The 15,947-nt window shown below is 37.9% G+C and overlaps 1 protein-coding gene across 4 annotated transcripts in view; it reads left to right on the top strand.

Annotated features, from left to right (window-relative positions):
* The window catches only part of LOC122155673 (steryl-sulfatase-like), a 99,955-nt gene extending 84,258 nt beyond the window's left edge, over positions 1–15,697 (top strand). For all 4 annotated transcript variants that reach the window (XM_042809736.1, XM_042809733.1, XM_042809735.1 and 1 more), the window contains one exon: positions 14,757–15,697. In XM_042809736.1, the coding sequence (XP_042665670.1) occupies positions 14,757–15,139 (383 nt within the window). In that variant the 3' untranslated portion in view covers positions 15,140–15,697. The remainder of the gene's footprint in view (positions 1–14,756) is intronic.
* Positions 15,698–15,947: the final 250 nt, after the last annotated feature.

Here is a 15,947-nt window from a genome sequence, read left to right as displayed (position 1 = left end):
GGATTAAATTTGTGACGTAAGTGCACTCTTCAAAGACACTCTTGAGCTGAACTAGAATTATTACATTGAATAATAGTCAAAAATAGAAGAGCAACACAAAGAGAAGAAACACTACTGGCCAGGACATGCTGGCTAGTATATTATGTAAATAATAAATAAATACAATTTAATAGCAGTTGAAGAACATTTGCAGATCTTAATTTACTTAAACAATTAGTTTTGGTCACAATTACATTGTGCTCTGTTTAATTTAAGCATGAGATTAGTATTTGAGTTCTTAAATTAAAATACAATTACTTTGTTGAACTGAAGGCAAATGAGGTAAAATCATCCTTTCAGTAAATTCATGGGAATTTTGGTATTCACTTCAGAAGACCAGGATTTTGAAAATGGCATGGAAATGAAATTTGGAGCTGACAATGCAATGAATGGCAATCTAAATGAACAAAGACTTGCACCAAAAACTTTGTTTAAAGTCTAGCAAAAGTTTGCGAAAAATATGTATTTGCAAAAATTGCCAGATAAAACACTGAGTGAAAGGAGTGCGCCAATAAAGTGTCTTTGTCTTCAGCAATAAAGGAAATGAATTAGAGTAGCACAAAAGTTACAACAGAAAAAATCATCTATCAAGAAAGCACTAAAACACAGATTGTGGTGAACAATCATGAAGTGGCAGGGGGATGAATTAGATGACAAAAAGAAGATTCATTTGAAATATCTGAAATGAGCTTTTGTTCTTATTTGCTACAACTGAAACAGAGAAAATGCATGTATTAATGTAAGATAGATATGAACTTCACATAAGCAGTCAATTCAGATGTACTTCAGCTACTGACTTTTTCAGAGGTCATTCAGTGATGGGTGTGTAAGACATTAAACAAAAACAAATTATGTTTTGTGGGGTTTTTTTTGTTGTTGTTGTTTTAAAGAAAAAAGTCTGCAAACTTCCATCTGTATTTTCTGGCTACGTCAGTTAAATATAGGGACTTTAAACATACTTGAAAGGAGGAGATTCACAATCTATGAATACTTTTGGGTCTTTCATAAACAGCAGCACCTTGTAAATAAAATAAAATGGGGATCCTGGTCATGGACAGAGTGCGTGGATGGAGTTCCAACATACAGTTGGTCAGGAATGGTAAGCCATACTGGAGTTCTCAAGGTTCCAGTATCTCAGGTTTTTAGCAGATTACAAGGGTGGTGCTAACAATGGGCAGGTGTAAGCTTTTACATCTGAGCTAATCTGATCTTTAAAAGAGTAATAAGCAGAATTATTCTCACCTTAACATAGAATTCTAACAAAGATAAAAAGTCAATCAATGAACAGTGGCATCTAGCTTTCATAAAAACAAATACATTTCAGAGATCCAGAATTAGGTGAGAATACCAGATTGTTAAATTGCATAATAAATAGTAGTGGAGTATACTGAGCAGTAAATCCCACTGAGTGCCTTAAATGTCTTGCCACCTTTTTTATATTGTGAAAGAAATGAATATTTTTCTAAATGTCAAGAAAAGACACTGTATGCCTTTTGAAGTTAACTGGGAATTTTAAAATCATGTAATGTAATTAGTGTCATTTTTCTTTTAAAGCAGCAGAGGTTCAGACAAGAGTCTGCCTTCAAATATGCAATAAATAAAGTAGATAGTTTAGACTGTGTAGCAAAATACGAGAGGTGAATTGGTTTTGTATAACTGAATATAATTTTATCCATGCATCAGTGTCCTGAAAGATCTGACAAGAATGATCAGAGAAGAAAAGCATGGATTAGATACAAATCCTGGTTTGAGTTACTAGCATAAAGCTCTTTAAAGTCCAATTCAGAAAGTACCACTTACATCTCATGTTCAATTTTCCTTTTGACACAGAACTAAAATAGTCATTTACTTCAGCTATTAGCATCAACTCTCATAAATACATGGTGTAGAAGTTGGTGCAAACACAGGAATTTTGGTTTTTTTAACCACGGGTTTACTCAGCACCTGGCATAATGGCTGCAGATGGAAGTAGCCTGTATCTGAGGGGTAAGAGGATCTTAGCTGAGGAACTGGTGGGTCTCATTGAAAGGTCTTCAAACTAGGTATGAAGGGGGAAGGGGACAAAATGAGGACCGCTGGGATTGAGTGGGTCGTTCGAGGGCTCATACCAAACTTGATGGGTGAAGACGGTAGAGTACAGAAGGATGGACTGGGGCAGGGGGATGCTGGAGATGCTGCTGTTCTAGGGGATCCTAGATCTTCTATAAAGACAGTGAGATGGAAAGCCCAGCTGAAGTACCTTTATACCAGTGCACTCAGCCTGGGAAATCAGCAGGATGAGTTGGAAACTGTGATGTGCTTGGAAAGTTATGACCTTGTTGCTATCATGGAAACATGGTGGGATGACTCCCATAACTGGAATACCACCACTGAGGGGTATTGGCTCTTTAGAAGGGATTAGCAAAATAGGAAGGGTGGGGAAGTTGCCATCTATGTCAAAGACTGTGAAGAGCTCCCTCTGAGAAACAGTCAGGAACAGGTTGAGAGCCTGTGGGTTAGAATTAAGGACAGAACTAACAAAGGCCAGCTGGCGATAGACGTATACGACAGGCTACCTGATGAAGGGGAGACTGTTGACAAGGCTGGCTCACTTCAGATGTGGGAAGCATCATGTTCATAGGCTCTTGTCCTAATGGAGGACTTCAACTATCCAGATATCTGCTGGAAAGACCACAAGGCAAGCTGCAAGAGGTCCAGGAAGCTACTGAAATGCACTGATGATAACTTTCTGGTTCAGATATTGGACAGACTACCAGAGGTGAAGCGTTGCTGGACTTGCTGCTCACCAATGCGCAGGAGATCATTAAAGGCATTTAAGTTGGAGGCAGCCTGGGCTGTGGAGACCATGCCCTGGTTGAGTTCATGATCTCAAGGGATGTGGGCCTGGCAAGGAGAGGCGTCAGGACCCTGAACTTTGGAAGAGCAAATTTTAAGCTGTTCAATGGACTGTTGGCCAAGATCCTCTAGGATGCTCTCTTTAAAAACAAAGATGTTGAAGATAGCTGGCTACTCTTCAAGGATGCCTTCCTGAGAGCACAAGAACTCTCCGTAAGAATGTGGGCAGAGGAGGTTGTTCTCTCCGTAAGAAAGTGGGCAGGTAGAAAACCAGCATGACTTGGCAAGGACCTGCTGAGCATGCTGAGGGAGAAGTAGGGTGCGTAAAAGCTCTGGAAACAAGGGTGTGTCAACTGGGAAGAATACAGGGATGCCATCCGGACTTGCAGTCATGGGATCAGGAAAGCCAAGGGACAGGCAGAACTGAACTTGACTAAGGACGTGAAAATAGGAAGACATTCTACAGATACTTTGGCTAGAAGAGACAGGCCAGAGTGTACCTCCTTTGGTAAATGGAACAGAGAACAGGCTTCAGCGGACGAAGAGAAGGCTGAGGTACTGAATGAGTTCTTTGCCTCGGTCTTCACTGGCGGCCAGGATTCCAGTATTTCTCATGTCCCTGAGCCCTGGATCTCTAAACCTCTAGATGGGGACCGGGGCGGTAAATCCCACCCCACTGTAAAGGCAATGCATGTCCGAGATCACCTCATGAAATTGAATGTATACAAGTCTATGGGGTTGGATGGCGTGCATTCCAGAGTTCTGAAGGAACTAGCTGAGGTGGTTGCCAAGCCACTATCCATCGTATATGAAAAGTTGTGGCTGTCAGATGAGGTCCCAGATGACTGGAGGAAGGGTCACATCATCTTGCAGCTCAAAAAGCAAATGGTATCCTGGGCTCCAACAGAAGAGGGGTGGCCAGCAGGGACAGGGAGGTGATTGTCCCCCTCTATTCTGCTCATGTGAGACCCCATCTGGAGTACTGTGTCCAGGTTTGGAGTACAAGAAAGACAGAGAGCTGTTGGAGAGGGTCCAGAGGAGGGCCACTAGGATGATCAGGGGACTGGAGCACCTTCCCTATGAGGACAGGCTGAGGGAGCTGGGCTTGTTCAGCCTGGAGAAAAGAAGGCTGAGGGGGGACCTCATTTCAGCCTTTTTGTACCTAAAGGGAGCCTACAAACAGGAGGGGAATCAACTCTTTGAAAGGGTTGATAACTGCAGGACAAGGGGAAACGGTTTTAAGTAGAGGGAAGGAAGATTTAGGTTGGATGTCAGGGGGAAGTTCTTTACAGAGAGAGTGGTGAGGTGCTGGAACAGGCTGCCCAGAGAGGTTGTGGATGCCCCGTCCCTGGAGGTATTCAAGGCCAGATTGGATGGGGCCCTGAGCAGCCTGATTAAATGTGGAGGTTGGTGGCCCTGCATGTTGCAGGGGGGTTGGGGTTCATGATCCTTGAGGTCCCTTCCAACTCTGGCCATTCTGTGATTCTGTGATTTACTTGTTACAGGTAATTGCTGTTGCTGATTGCGGCAGCTCTTACTGTGGAGGCATGAGGGTCCTTCCCCACTATCACTTTATAAGCCTCAGTAATACTCATTAAACCTCATTCTTTGTCATTAGCTTTTATCTTAATGACAAAATGCAGTGGCAATGTAGTCTATTAAAGAAATCATACAGAAACTTGTAGCAGTAGGTAAGAAGTTTCCATAGATATATATGGGCATTTTTACACAGTCATGTGCTTCAGCAGAGTATTTGTTTGAGATTTCCTCAACAGAATGCAAGTACTGCAGACCAATTTTCTGTTTTTGAGGATCACCATCCATGAAAAACATTGAAGAGTCAGCCTAATATGGATCTACTCCAGTTCCCAACTGGTTTATTTACGCAAGCCTATGAAGGATTTCAAAAGCATCTAGTAGCTACTTTCAAATAGTGAAGCTGTGGGAGAAATTCACTTTCTGCTTAGGGATAACATGTGAGTCTTCAGCTCACTTAAACCACATTTTTGTTGGATCAAGTGTAACCTTCTTCTTCTCTCTGAACTGTGTCCTTTTACCCTGTATTCATCCTTTTCCCATCACTTTATTTCAATTTCCCTGCCTATTTCTGTGCTTCTAGCCTCACTTGGAGTGAATCTCTTTTTGGTTCTCTTAACAGATGCTTTTGTGTGTCTTTTCTTTCTGAAGCTGTAGAAATTATAATAAGGCTGATCTTCATGAGAATTTTGCTGTCATTTGCCTTCTCTGCCTTTTAGTTTTGAAAGTCCATTCATTTTCACTGTTCTCTCTAGAGAAATCTTTTCTTTCTTGTCTTATAAGGTATTATTTTTTTTTGTTTTTGTTTTATTCAGTTTGTGTGTGGGATTTTTATTTTTTTTTTTTAAATATTCATTGTCTCAAACATCTGAATCACTTACTGTTTCTTAATGAAGGTCATTCTGGTCTTTTCTCATTGATTATTGAAGTTACTTTTTTTTTCCTCTTCTTCCAAACTTGCTTTGTAAGCATCATCTTTAGTCCTCATTTGTTGTTTTGTTGTTTTTTTCTTTTTTCTTCTCCACATGATCTTGCCTGTTTCATGGAGCACCAAAATCAAGAAAAAAACCTCTGAAAGTCCCACTTTTAGTCCCCTAAAAGTGCTCTCCCAAATCCCTAGTTTCTTTTCAGTGTGTCAACCACAACATCTAGAAGAAGCAGAACAGGCATCAAGTGTCATTTACCTAAACTACCTGATTAACTATTTTAATTTGCTGTCTTGAAGCTTACATCATAACAGGTGCAGCTGAATTGAGGTGACACTGTAGGCATAATGCTTGGTAAATGTGAAATAATACCTGAAAGAAAAAAGAGCATTTCTGGCTTGAACATAAAACAAACAGCTGTTTATATCAAGCTTAAGAAAATTGACCTAATCATCAGATACACATTTCTGCTACCAGTATTTTAGGTAGGAAAATGTTTTCCTTGACAAACATGACAAAGCCTTTACACTATTTTCTTGTCTCAGTTTGCTCTGTGATGGTAGAACTAGATGGTTTTAGTTATCTTTTCCAACAGTAATGTTTCAGTGTTTATGCATGGCAGCAGAATTACTGCTACAGAGAACTTCCCTACTAAGAAAGGTGTGCTTTTTGCACCAAGTCTTCAGCTAGTATTTAATCAGAATTGCTTTTGGACCTTCTTGTCTTTTTTTTTTGTTGTTGTTGTTTTTGCATCAAGTTTATGAAGCTTCTAATATTTGAAAACACTGCAGTTTCTTCACAGCAGGTGCTAGAAGTGTGAAAACTTGAGAGTTGACTAAAGTCACAAGACAAAGGAATTAAGGAATGTTGGGGAAATACAGTATATGAAAAAAATAAAGTTAAAATTGTGTTGGAAGTAGTGTTAGATTGATAGAACTGTTTTAAAAGTATTAATTAAAGCAGAAATAAAGCTAAAAATGAGCTATTCTTTCTCTCTCTCTTTTTTTTTTTTGTTTTGTTTTGTTTTGTTTTGTTTTTGTTTTTGTTTTTGTTTTTGTTTTTTTTCCATAAGGGAAAAATACCTCACTTGGTTTGCAAACTAAGGGGCAGGAATAGCTTCAGAATGGAAAGTGTAAGCAAACCTTTCTGGACACTTAACCAGTGAACCACTCCTTATGAAAAAAATAACCTTAATATTGCAAATTTCTATTATTTGGATTATTTCATTCATGACTGAACAGAGTTCACTCTCCAGAATGATTTTACATTAATTGAATGATAGAGCTGAAGTAACCTGTCTTCAAAATAATTCTGAGCTCTCTTCACTTAAGTTCTATATACAGTGCAATTAAAATGAGTTCATTCCATTTACAGCCCCAGGAGACTCTTCTCTAATCTTGTTCTTGGTGAGAAGGAGATTTTAGCACATTATAGCACTTCAGAGGGGTGAACCTTGTTTTTCATTATGCCTGCCTTCCTTAATCTGGAAACAGGAAAGTGTCAAGGTTGTTTCCCTTTACCATCACTTACTGTCAGTTGGAGAGTAGCTGAAGCTCTCTGTGTCCGTATTCCGTACCACTAAGGACAAGAAAATATTCCCATTGCATTCCTAAAACTAGTCTTCTATTCAAACTGAAGTATTCATTCTGGCTGGAGAGCTGCGAAATGAGGTTTGATTTTTGCAAAAAAGTTCGTACAGGCAGACTGCTAAATTTCTCTGAAAAACCTTAACCTTGAACATGTCCAGGTGAAAATAGATAGTAGACAACTTCTAGTAATTTTCTTAGGAATAAATGTATATGAGAGTTCATGCTGGTTGTCTTTAAGATAACACTCTATGATATATTTTTTAGTGTTTATGTTTAATTCAGTATTTTGGGGAGGAAGGAGTTCAACTGTATTATTGAACGTTAATCATATGATTCTAATTGTTTAACACATGCATATTTTTTCTAATTTTTTTTTTTCTGTTAAAATCAGAAGAATCAAATTTGGGTTTTTTCTTTCTTTTTCTGAATTTGTAGCATCACATTAGATGTAATTTTTTTTTAACTCCATTCTTGAGTCTAACAAATGAAGTCCCTTTGCTATGTCATAATTTATATTTAAATGATTTGATTTTGGAAATAAAAATAAATCTTTCATATTTTCTAAGTATCTCAGTGATTTCTAAAAATAAAAAGTATTCGTGTATTCTGAGTCACATGTAAGGAAATTTTCCTGAATTCACATTTGTCCTGAATTTTTTAAAATAAACCAAATTATATTCAGCTTTCTTTGGCAGTGTACACAGTTCTAGGCTACTGAAATTACAAAATTACTGCTTATCAGTTTTAATGTTACTTTGCATAATTCTGTCTTTATATACGTATTTCTTTGTATTTAAAGGTTAAATTCACTGTCAATTTTCAGATAATTGTTTCTGAAAATTTCATTAGCATTCTTTGTGTCAAAATTTGTTTTAATACTCAAATTTTGAAAAAAAAATCTGGAAAGAGACATATGTGGACAAATTCTTGTAGATGACCTTGGTTCACAGAATGACATAATTGTAGGGGTTGGAAGGAACTTCAAGGGATCTTCTGCACCAACACCACTGGTAAAGTCGATTCCCAACAGTAGATTGCAAAGGAAAGTGTCCAGCTGGGCTTTAAATATCTCCAGAGAAAGAGAATCCTCAACCTCTCTGGGCAGCGGCCTGTTCCAGTTCTCTGTCACTCACACAGTAAATAAGTATTTCTTCATATTCAAATGGAATTTCTTGCATTCCATTTTGTCCCCATTGCCCCTTGACCTGTCACTGGGCACTGTTGAAAAGAGTCTGGCCTCATCCTCATAACTGCCATGTAGATATTTATAAACACTGTTAAGAATCTCCCTCAGTCTTCTCATCTCCAGGCTGAACAGTCACAGGTCTCTGAGCCTTTCCTCATAGGGTAGATATTCCAGGCCCCTAATCATCTTTATGGCCCTCTGCTGTCTTTTTTTTTCCCCCCTGTCCTCCGATACTTCTCTGCAGACAAGTTTAAAATTGTCTGAAAATATTTGCAGTAGTTGCTTTGAGTTGTCTTTGTCTTGTATGTTTGCCGCACTATCAGGAAAATAGCAACATGAATCTTGCATACCTTTCACATCACTCAGGTGATTGCATCCACTTTATGTCAGATAGGAATTATTGTCCTCAATTTTTAACGGACAGAAAGGACAAAAGGCAAAATATAATTCTAAATAAATTCCGCTTTCATTTTTGTTATCCTTAGCAAACGAGCTATGCATTGTTACATTCTTGAGTGTGTTGCTCTCCTGTTTCTTAGCTGTATCTTTTTTGTAATTACAGAGGAAAACTGGTACATGAAAAGTGTAAGAAATAGGCAGGAAATTGCTAATATCTTTTTTGTGCCAACATTATCTTCTGTCTTCAGAATGATAATGACTGTTCTTTAAATGAACTGAAAATCACATGGGCAATTCAACAAGTGAATAGACTTTTCAGCCAAATCTTTAGCAATTGTCTGGGTTACACGCATCAGATTACTCAAAGTGTTTTTTTTTAATTCCCTGAGCAAAATGTATTCTTCCACGTTCTTGTTAGCTGTAACTTCCAACTAGGACGCATAACATTGCATTGGCACTTCTGATTTTGGAAACATAGTTTCTATACCCATTTGTGTGTAAATGTATAAATGTGTGGTCATTCTTTTTGGTAATGAAGAGTTCGGGAAGATAATTCTTTGTCAGCTCCTATCATTTAGCAGATTATCTTGACACATTAGTAGATCTCAGTGGAACCTTTTCCACTTCAGTTCCACTACAGTTGCTCATCAGCTCACTGTTGTTTTCCGTTTCATTCCGTTTTTCAGTTCAGATATTCTATATTCTTCACCGCTCTTCATGCAAGCTTCTTCTAGCACCAACCCATTCTCGTAAATTAACATTATGTCTTTGAATGTTGTACTGAAAACAATACAGCATCCTAAAACACCAGATAAATGTGTCTAAAGAATACAAATTTTGACTGGAAGAGTAAAGTTAAAAACTTTTGAACTCAACATATTTTTACTAGCTGTTTGAGGAATGTACATATTGATAAAAATAATAGTATGCTTTGTTTGTAGTGACCATATAGTATTCTCCATATGACATATATAGTTCTACAAAAGCTCAACAACCAAAACCTTATTTAAATTTTTAAATTTTTGAAGAGTAGAGTACACACATATCTGTGGTATCTACTTTATAAGATTAGTAGAGAACCTACAACTTCTAAATTACTCCTGTGATATAGGAAGCAGAAAAAAAGGAGTAAATCCAGCAATAACAGCAGTTATCTGAAGAATATTTTTTAGTAGATTTGAACTTCAATCTACTCTGTAGCAAAGTTGAAGAGCTGGCTTTAGTTAGAATGTGAGAGCATACCTTGGCTACAGAGCTCACGTAAAATACAGGAAAAGACTGCATGCAATTTGCATTTCTATGTACTGCTATGCCCAAAGGGTTATGCTCAAGTGAGTCTTAAGTCAAGGAGAGACCAGCTCATCAATTTGCAATGAAGAATAGACTTGTTAACTTGTTCTTCTACCAAAAGAAGAAACAAAATAATATGAACAAAGGAAAGCCCAGATCTACCTATCATAGATGAAAAAACAGTAAAAATAAGATCCAGGCAATAACACAGAAATAGCTCTTGTTCATTTCAAGTCTTTATCAGAGAATAGGACATAGCCATCAATAATTATGCACAGATCTAGTATTACAGAAATAACATCCATATCCTTTGTGTCATGTCATCTTGGAAATATTAATATATTTTACTGAGATACTTTTATTTACCCTTCTGGCCTTTACCTGTCTATTGAAGTTTTGATTGTCTGTGTGATTATGAGAGAATAAATAGATGAAGGATAATAAAACTGAAGAGGAGGCTGTTAAGGAGATCAAATTCTTAGCAGTTATGTTCATAGCAGATTTGTGCAAACTAATTGCAACCTATTTTAACTTGAGACTATTTGTATGTACAACTTCTGTGACTTTTGCTTTTTTATATATGCAAAGGAAAGTGGTATTCTGAGGACTGAGCAAGTGAAACCCTTGTGCAATTAACTCAGCAGAAAAATGGATGCTGAATAAAGAAGCTGTGATGCTCTGTGAAAGGATCTCCAAGGAACTACAGACATCTAGCTTGCCTTCTGTGTTTTGGAAGGACTCTATATACTGACTGTGAGGGAACCCTGACAATTTTACAGCTAGGCTCAGTGAAGAACAGAGTTATAGTTGTCTTTAAATAAGAAAGTTCAGATGGTTTGAAGAACAAAAGTATTGTTAATTATTGAGAGATTAATTTGATCCTTGCAGCTAGCCCTCTGACAAAATGAGATTCTATATCAGCTGAGAGAAACTGAGTGAGAAGTCTCCATTGTTAAGATCCTTATACAGCTCATCAGCTTTACAGATTAGAAATCCATCACCTCTTTATGTCTCCTAGTATATTACACTGGCTTCTCTACAGACACAGACACTGACAGGTGTGCTGTACTTTTATAATGCTTAGGCAGTGGGTAGTTAAACTCTGCACTGGTGTTTTTCCAGCACCTCATGAAGTTCCAGGTCCTTTGAAACACTGCAGTGCAGTAAATGATCATTGTTCTATTGTACAATTGTACTTGCTCTGCCAAGGCTGTGTTTTGCACAGTGTAAGTAGCAGCATGGCTGACAACCATCAGCTCTTCAAAAAAAACTAGCAATGTAATTCAGACATGATCTGATGTCATGTGTCTGTCTCCAATCACACATATTTTGCAACGTGACAGATGCTCTAGATATAGGCAAGCTATTGAAGTTATGAAATAAATAATGAAGATTATGTGAAATAAAATATGAAGAATATTTATTCTGTAAGGGAAAAAATATCATAGTACAACTTGCATGTTTCTGTTTTTTTTTCCCTTGTCTTTGAACTTACTTATATTATCCTAATGTTATGTTTTACAATAATTCAGGAATCCTTAAATTTATATTGCTGTGAGTCAGCCCTTTAAATGGCCTGGTGATACAGTGTCCAACAACATAAGAGTTGATGGAAAATTCATTTTCAAAGTAATTCAGTGGAAGTGTTCTATCAAAGATAGGGGTATGGTAAAACATCCTGACCACAGAGCTCTCATGTGCATTTTTTCTGCCTTTCTGTCAAGGTGTTACAGTGCTCTGAATTAAATTCTCAAATGGAGTAAATATTGCTTGGTCTACAGAAGCTGATTAATAGTGATTTTGGACATTTCTGTTCTTCATTGTCCATCCTGACACTCAAACACTTTTAAAGAGCCAGAAGAAATGCTTAGTATAGAATCACATAGGTTCCCAGAATATATATTTTAAATCTCAATAAATGAGAGCGTATTTCTGCTCTGGGCAATGTTCTGTGCATAAGTTCAAAGATGTCTGAGGGGGACTGTTAGATTGTTGACCTGGGCAGACTGGAGACTTGAGCAGTGAGGAACCTGATGAGGTTTAACAAGATTAAGGATAGAGTCTTGCACCTGGGGAGAAATAATGGCATGCATCAGTTCAGGATAGGGGGTGACCTGCTGTTGATCATAAAGTCATTGAATCATAGAATTGCTCAGGTTGGAAAAGACCGTAAAGATCATTGAGTCCAACCATAACCTAACCATACTACCCTAACTCTAACAACCCTCTGCTAAATCATGTCTCTGAGCAAGAAATGAGCTCTGGACAACAGGTTCCCCATGAGCAGTGTGCCCTTGTGGCCAAGAAAGCCAATGATATCCTGCAGTGCATTAAAAAGAGTGTGACCAGCAGGTCAAGGGAGGTGATTCTCCCCCTTACTCTGCCCCAGTAAGGCCACGTTTAGAATACTGTGTCCAGTTCTGGGATCCTTGCATTAAAAAAGACAAGAATCTCCTACAAGCAGTCCATCAAAGGGCCACAAAGACAATTAAGGGCCTGGAGCATCTCCCATACGGAGAAGAAAGGAAAGACTGAGTAGCCTGGGTCTGTCCAGTCTGAGGAAAACAAAACTGAAGGGGGATCTGATTAATGTTTATATACATCTAAGGGAAGGTGGGAGGCAAATGAATGAGGCCAGGCTCTTTTCAGTGGTGCGGAGTGATAGGACACAGAATAATGACCTAAAACTTGAATGTAGGAAGTTTCCTACTAATATGCAGAACTTCTTTACAGTAAGGGTGATGGAACACTGGAACAGTGCTAGAACAGGTTATCCAGAGAGGTTGTAGAGACTCCTTCTATGGTGATACTTAGACCCACCTGGAGGACTGCCTGTGTGACCTGTTGTAGGGTACCTTCTTTAGCAGGAGGGTTGGGCTCAATGATCTCTTGAGGTCCCTTCCAACCCCTGCAATTTTTTAATTCTGGGATTATTATTAATTTTAATCGTGAGGAAACAACAAAAAATTCAAATACTAAATCAATCTTCCAAAATATTATTGGAAAAGGAGATGGAGAAATGCTCCCATCCTGTCCAGTCATGTCCTGTCCCTGCCCCCCAGTATGATTGAGCCATTGCTGCTGTTACAGACAGAGCCTTCAGTACCTATTAAAGCCTGCCACACCTTATTGTCTGTGCCAGCAAGGTGCTCTTTGCTTTTAGAGCTGCTTCCCTTGTACTGATTCTCAAGCAGCATTCAGAGGATACTCCTAGACTAATGCATATGACCATCACCCTCTGACCCTGATTTAAGTGCAGACTAAATGAACTGGTAGTCTCCACGTTCTATCATTGAATTGGTTCCTTAAGGTAAATTCCCTTACAACGCAAAAAATGCTGCAGGATAGAAGAAGCTGTAAAGAATCTTCAGGTCACTTATTTTCTTTTAAATTCATGTTATGAACTGGAACCACAGTCTGTGACTCTCTAATCCACTGAAACATTTATGCCTTTAAACCTTTCTTTAAACATTCAGTGTGATGTAGTTACTGCATGTGATGTACTGGTTCATTTCTGCCCTTCACACACCTTCAAGTGCTTTCTATTCTAGTGAACGAGTGACTTGATTAATGAATATTAACCACCATTGCACATATAAATATTTAACAAGTTACAAAAGTAACAAAATTTCTGTGGACTTAAAAAAATTCAGCAAAATACTACAGAGCTTTCCCCCTGGTATTTAATATAAAAGAAGTGATACAAAACCCTCTTGGATGTTTTCCTATGTAGGGAATCCACTTTAGCAGGGTTTGGACTCAGTTATTCCCAGAGGTCCCTTCCAGTCCATAACAATCTATGTTTCTGAGTGGTTCTTTGAAGAAAGTTTCAGCGATAGGGCATTAAGGAAAGTAAATAACTAATGACTGTGTATTTCAGGTGTCTGTATATGCTCTGATGGATAGGTAGTCAGGCATCATAGGTCTAAGCTGTTTACTATCGTACTTTTATTAAGAATGAAAAGCAGATTTTGACTCTAATTATTCCCTGGTTTATTTCTGGTGCATTCTTCCCCAGCTCGAGAGGATTGTGCACTTCCATTAAAATGCCTGTCCGTTCCTGTCTGCATGATATATTTTGTGATGCTTGAGGAGAATAATAGCCATTTCTTGTTTATTCCTTCCCTGTTAAGTATTTTTAGGTTCTCCAGTCTTCTGTTCAAGATCATTTCTTGAAGGAAATGACTAATATTTGCTTGTTCTTAGTACAGGAATTAATTCTTATCTTGAACAGTGAAAACACTGAATGAAGTTATTCTAGTGCAGGCAGTTCAGTGTCTGTACAGCAAAGTCAAAATTCCCTATCTGAAAGATATTTGGTTGCCAGTTTACAAAGCAATGTCTCACCTAAAAATTGAACTACTGTAATAGTTATGTATTTTTGAAAAAGCATCTTGAAGCCTGAAACAGGATCTGTTACAGCAGTTCCTGTCATCACATTTAATAAAATGGGAACGTCTGCCTCAACATGTTTGCAAAGTAAGCATGTGGCAGTGTCATGGGTTAATACCACAAGGAGATTAAAGGAGAAAAAGATTAAAAAACGATTTTTTTTTTTATTATTAAATCAGTGAAATGAGAATCATTCATAGTTCAGTGGTGTCTGGATACGGTCAAATGGCAAAAGTACATTTTAATATATCTTGAGGAAGACAGTGTAATATCTTTGAAAATATTTAGCATTTCTTAGCATTGTTTACTTAAAAACATGAAGCTCTTTTAAGTCTTCTGTAATTTAGTTAAATTCTTCTAAGGGACTGAAGTGATCATCATTGTTTCATAAATTTGTGTAGCAAGAAAATCACCATGTTTTGCTTTTTCAGTATGTTGCAGTTCTTCTTTGTCAAATGTTGTATAGAGAGTTTGATTTATTGTGGTGTAAATTAGAGTTTCTAAGTTGAAAGGATTTTCAGTTGGTCTTTTTATCATTGATTGTTTTGTATTTGGAAACTGCAGGTGAATCCGTCTGGAAAGTCTTTTTCTTCACTCCAAACTTCACTCCTGAGGATTCCAATGGTTGCTATGACTCTCATGTTTGCTTTTGCTATGGAGGTTTCATCACACACCATGATCCCCCACTGCTCTTCGATCTCTCCAGGGACCCTGAAGAGAAAGTCCCACTGACCCCAGAAACAGAGAGCCGGTTCTATGAAATTCTCAGTGTCATACAGCGAGCAGTAGATAACCACACCAGATCGCTTCAAGTTGTCTCTGACCAGCTGTCCTGGAACAATCTTGTCTGGAAGCCATGGCTACAGCTGTGTTGCTCATCCTTCTTTCAGTTTTGCTACTGTGACTATGACTCAGAAAACGGCCTGTCAGAGGTACATTCTGGATAAACTTCCTTGTTTTCCTTCTCAGAACAAGGAGAATGTCTAGGTAGCTTTAGAAGAACTTGTTATATAGGATATACTGTCTTTAGTACAATATTACAGTAGAATTTCAGAAAACATGCAATGAGAAGGAGCTTAAAAAACATCTTCTCTGACTTAATAATACAATAAATGGTATAAAACAGGTTTTGCTGCCCTTATCTACCAAAGCATACCTTTTCTAGAGATCATTTTTCACATCTTCAGCTTCAAAATTGTTCTTACACACTGAGGAATTTTCTTACTGTTTCTGTCAACTACAGCCACTAAATGCACACTCAACAGTCCTTTTCAGTATTATCCACTGCCATTGGGACATTCTCCCAAAAATTAACAAATAGAGATATAATGATGAAAAGGTTAGTGTAACTATATTTTGATAACTGATAAGTAATGAACAGATTCAACAACTATCAGTGATATAAAATAGAATTATAAAATTGCTCATGTTGGAAAAAAACCTTAATGATCATTGAGTCCAACCACAACCTAACCAAACTACCCTTAACCCTAACAGCCCTCTGCTAAATCATGTCCCTGAGCACCACATCCAAACAATTTTTAAACACATTCAGGCATAGCAACTCAACTATCTCCCTGGGGAGCCTATTCCAGTGCTTAACAACCCTTTCTGTAAAGAAGTGTTTCCCGATATCCAACCTAAACTTACCCTGGTGCAACTTAAGGCCATTTCCCCTCATCCTGTCACCTGTCACCAGTGAGAAGAGACCAACACCAAATAAGAAACAGACTGCTAAGAATCTAATGTTGCATG

Source organism: Centrocercus urophasianus, unplaced genomic scaffold (assembly GCF_019232065.1).
Source record: "Centrocercus urophasianus isolate 14NV4802_14NV808 unplaced genomic scaffold, USGS_Curo_1.0 seq_12, whole genome shotgun sequence".
NCBI lineage: Eukaryota > Metazoa > Chordata > Aves > Galliformes > Phasianidae > Centrocercus > Centrocercus urophasianus.
Note: the sequence above shows the minus strand (reverse complement) of the source record. Positions and strands in the feature narration are given on the sequence as shown.